Raw genomic sequence first — 4110 nt, forward strand, 5'->3', positions numbered from 1 at the left:
GGTCTGGGCTGGGGATTCGAACCCGCCACCTTAGGTGTATGTGGCTGGCGTCTTAGCCGGTTGAGCTATAGGCGCCGAGCCTATTTCCTTAATTTTAAATCACTTTCCTCTGTCTTAAAATCTAAAGATCTCATTAAACCCTTTGCTCAGCCAGTACACGTGATTGGCACTGGGTCCTATCAGTGCTGCCTTCTTAAGGGGGCCGCTCACAGCTTAGCCTGTTGGCCCACATTCTTCCCCTTCCAGAAGGGGAAGAGCTTCCAGCATAGGAGCTCAGTGGCTTGATGTGAAGTCCAACCCCCTTTCTTTTCTAGCTGTGATATTTCAATCATTGTCTTGCTTCATATTCTGGATTCTTCACTGAATTTTTTTCTGTGTCACCCTTGACCTGGAAATCTCAATCTCTGGATTAATCCAGACTTATAGTATTTATGCTGTATCTTTGCTGCTGAGTGCTACTCTGGAAAAATAACGCAGTTCAGCTTGATTCCACCGTGGTGTCCACCACCTCGACTGAGGCCTCCCAGTATCCAGATTTTGCTTTCTTCTTTCCTGGTTAATGTTTAAAGCTATTGTACATCATAGAAGGAAAATCGGTGCTAGAGGAATTTTGAGTTACCAGCATGTAAATATACTTTGAAACCTTACACTGGAAGGCTGTAGTTATTTCATCATATGTATACACACACACACACACACACACATACATATATATATATATTTTTCTTTTTTTAAAAGACAGAGTCTCACTTTGTCACCCTCTGTAGAGTGCTGTGGTATTACAGCTCACAGCAACCTCCAGCTCTTGGGCTTAGGTGATTTTCTTACCTCAGCCTCCGAATAGCTGGGACTACAGGTGCCCACCACCATGCCCGGCTATTTTGTTGTTGTTGTTGCAGTTTGGCCAGGGCCGGGTTTGAACCCACCACCCTTGGCATATGGGGCCAATGCCCTACTCGCTGAGCCACAGGCATTGCCCCTATTTATATGTCTTACTTTTCCAGCCAGAATGTACTCTTCCAGAGCTCAGAGATTTTATCATCCTTATTGTGAAGACAGTCTTTTTCTTTTTTTATTTTTTAGAGACGGAGTCTCACTTTATTGCCCTCAGTAGAGTGCCATGGCATCACACAGCTCACAGCAACCCCCAACTCCTGGGCTTAGGTAATTCTCTTGCCTCAGCCTCCCGAGTAGCCGGGACTACAGGTGCCCACCACAATACCCAGCTGTTTTTTGTTGCAATTTGGCCGGGGCTGGGTTTGAACCCACCACCCTCGGTATATGGGGCCAGCACTCTACCCACTGAACCACAGGCGCCACCCTGTCATCCTTATTGTGCTTATTGCCTTTATGTTGTCAATATTTAATACACTACCTCATAAATAAAAATTGTTCTGTAAATGTTGGTTAGTTTTCAAAGCCAGGGTAGCTCCTGTGGCTCAGTGAGTAGGGCGCCGGCCCCATATACTGAGGGTGGCAGGTTCAAAACCTGGCCCCGGCCAAACTGCAACAAAAAATATCTGGGCGTTGTGTCAGGTGCCTGTAGTCCCAGCTACTCGGGCAGCTGAGGCAAGAGAATCGCTTGAGCCCAGGAGTTGGAGGTTGCTGTGAGCTGTGACGCCATGGCACTCTTCCGAGGGTGATAAAGTGAAACTATCTCTAAAAATAATAATAATTTTCAAAGCCAGTTATTGATACACTAAAGTCCTTGATATGATATATAAGATAATTTCTTTTCTTTTAGAAAATTAGAAACTGAAACTTTATATTTGTAAACAACCAGCCACTTACTATTAGCTTTCCTGTATCCTTCTGTAAATTGTAGCATGGAGTAAAATTTCCTTAGTCTCCCTAGATCTTTTTTTTTTTGAGACAGAGCCTCAAGCTGTTCCCCTGGGTAGAGTACTATAGCATCACAGCTCACAGCAAACTCCAACTCCTGGGCTCAAGCGAGTCTCCTGCCTCTGCCTCCCAAGTAGCTGGGACCACAGGCGCCCCCCACAACGCCTGGCTATTTTTTTTGGTTGCAGCCATCGTCGTTTGGCGGGCCCGGGCTGGATTCGAACCCACCACCTTTGGTGTACGTGGCTGACGCTTTAGCCACTTGAGCCACAGGTGCCGAGCCTAGATCTTCTTTTTTATTTGTTTATAATTATTTTTTAAATTCTAATGGTAACATTATTTTTAAGGTTTATTCTGAGCATTAAGAAAATTAATGCTGAATGTGAAACATTTGGCAAACATTTTACCGAAGGCCTGGTAAATACTTGTTTTCATTCACTAAAATAATAGTGGATTCATTTTGACTGAGGGGCTTGTCTTTCTCTCAGAAAGACACAGAGGCAGCATATATGACAAGACAAGGGTTACTGTCTCTCATTTTAAAGAGTACAGGTATCGAATTGGTAGTGTCCTTGAAGTGATGAGAAATATCGTCTGGGCGGGTGGGGTGTGGGTGGGCTTTGTGTATCCTACTCAGGGCTACTTCCAGGGCAGAGATTCACGCCAGTTTTCTTACGACCTGTGTAGGCTTGCACAGGGGAAGTGTTCAGTAAATATCTCTAGGCTTAATTCTTTAGATTTTGTTAAAACCCTGTGCCTCCCTCAAATGATGTGGAATCTCAGGATTTACAGTTCATTATATCAGTCATTTTTCTCCTGCATAGCGTCACACTGCTCAGCTCCGTGAAGAGCTGCTGAAACTTCCTTGCCCCGAAGGCTTGGACCCGGACTTGGAGGATGCCTCGGAGGTGTGCAGGGCCACAGCAGGTGCTGAGGAGACACTAATGCACGATCAGGTCAGGCCTGGCAGCAGCAAAGAACTCTCCAGTGACTTCCAATTATGAGCTGCGTTGACGTGGACTTCATAGACACAAAGGCTTCAAGCACAAGCCAAATATGTCAATATTTGTATGTAAGAAACTAATTATGTAATAGGTAATGAAACTGAAACTATACTATGCCCTTAAGGAGATCCAGTTTAATTCAAGGTGATCTTTTATTTACCTGTACAAGAGTGTAAACTTTTCGTGCTTTTATTTTTCAATTGTGAGAACCACTGATTGGTATGTTCAACAAATTTGTGTATACAAAGAAATGGATAAATCACTGATACATAAGGGAAACTACCTTAGGAAGAATGTTTACTGAATGTTTTTTTCTGGTTTTTTTTTCTTTTTTTTTTTTTTTTACAGTAGAGTGAGAGGTTGTTAACAAAGAATATATATTGGTCATTCTTACAACTACTATTTAAAGTCAGCAACTTTTCACTGAATTTGATAGATCTTATGTTTGGCCATATCTTCATGCTCATTTGATTTCTGAAGACCTCCTCCATACACTTCAATAAAAGTTAAATGGACATACTCCCTCTTTTTTGATTTACTGGTACATTTTTTAAATAATAAATCTGCCATAAAATGCATTATAGCTGGAGACTTGCACTTGTATGGATGAATTTATTACATTCAACATATTTAATTTTATGCCTTCTAATTCTAAGATGCAGAAAAAAATAAATGAACATGATTTTATTCTATGCCAACATTTGCGCCTCTGAATGTATCTGTTATTTGAATTTGAGTATATGAAAAGGAATGGTCAATTGGAAAAGTCACTCTAAACTGATTTTTTTTTTCTAAAGGGCTCCTTTTTCCTGGATTATCTGGTTTTATTACTGCAGTCCCATGTATGTACTCCCGTTGAGGCTCTGTAGAGGAGAGAGGCTGTACCTCTCTGGTGCTGTTACAGTACACTCTGTACCTGCCATACAGGCTCATTTTCATGCAAATTCTTCCTAGAGCCAAATAAATAAAGACTTAGGTGAATTAGTATGTCTTGTTTCTAAAACACTTTGCCATGGTGTGAAATGCTATGTCGACAAAGAGTTAGATACTTTCAAGACCTAAATGTGGGAGAGCAAAGGATGTTTTTCCAAGACTAATTACCTTGAAGGAAAGGCCAAGGTGCTTCTTGACAGTATTTACATAAAATAAAATGGCGTGTAGGAACCTCTAAATTTGGAGCTGACTAGAAAACTGTACTCTGAAGAATGAGTTACTTTGTGAAGGAAAAGTGAGCTCAGGGGACGTGAAACTCTTTCAGGTACAA

General features: G+C 41.8%; 1 protein-coding gene across 1 annotated transcript in view; it reads left to right on the plus strand.

The window, feature by feature from the left end:
• Positions 1–3833, plus strand: part of BIRC6 (baculoviral IAP repeat containing 6) — a 271529-nt gene extending 267696 nt beyond the window's left edge. Inside the window, exons 72-73 of the mRNA XM_023511826.1 lie at positions 2190–2259; positions 2667–3833. Coding sequence (XP_023367594.1) covers positions 2190–2259; positions 2667–2846 — 250 coding nt within the window. The 3' untranslated portion in view covers positions 2847–3833. The remainder of the gene's footprint in view (positions 1–2189; positions 2260–2666) is intronic.
• The last annotated feature ends 277 nt before the right edge of the window (positions 3834–4110 follow it).

This window comes from Otolemur garnettii, unplaced genomic scaffold, assembly GCF_000181295.1.
Source record: "Otolemur garnettii isolate 467f Iridium unplaced genomic scaffold, OtoGar3 scaffold00022, whole genome shotgun sequence".
In the NCBI taxonomy this organism is placed as follows: domain Eukaryota; kingdom Metazoa; phylum Chordata; class Mammalia; order Primates; family Galagidae; genus Otolemur; species Otolemur garnettii.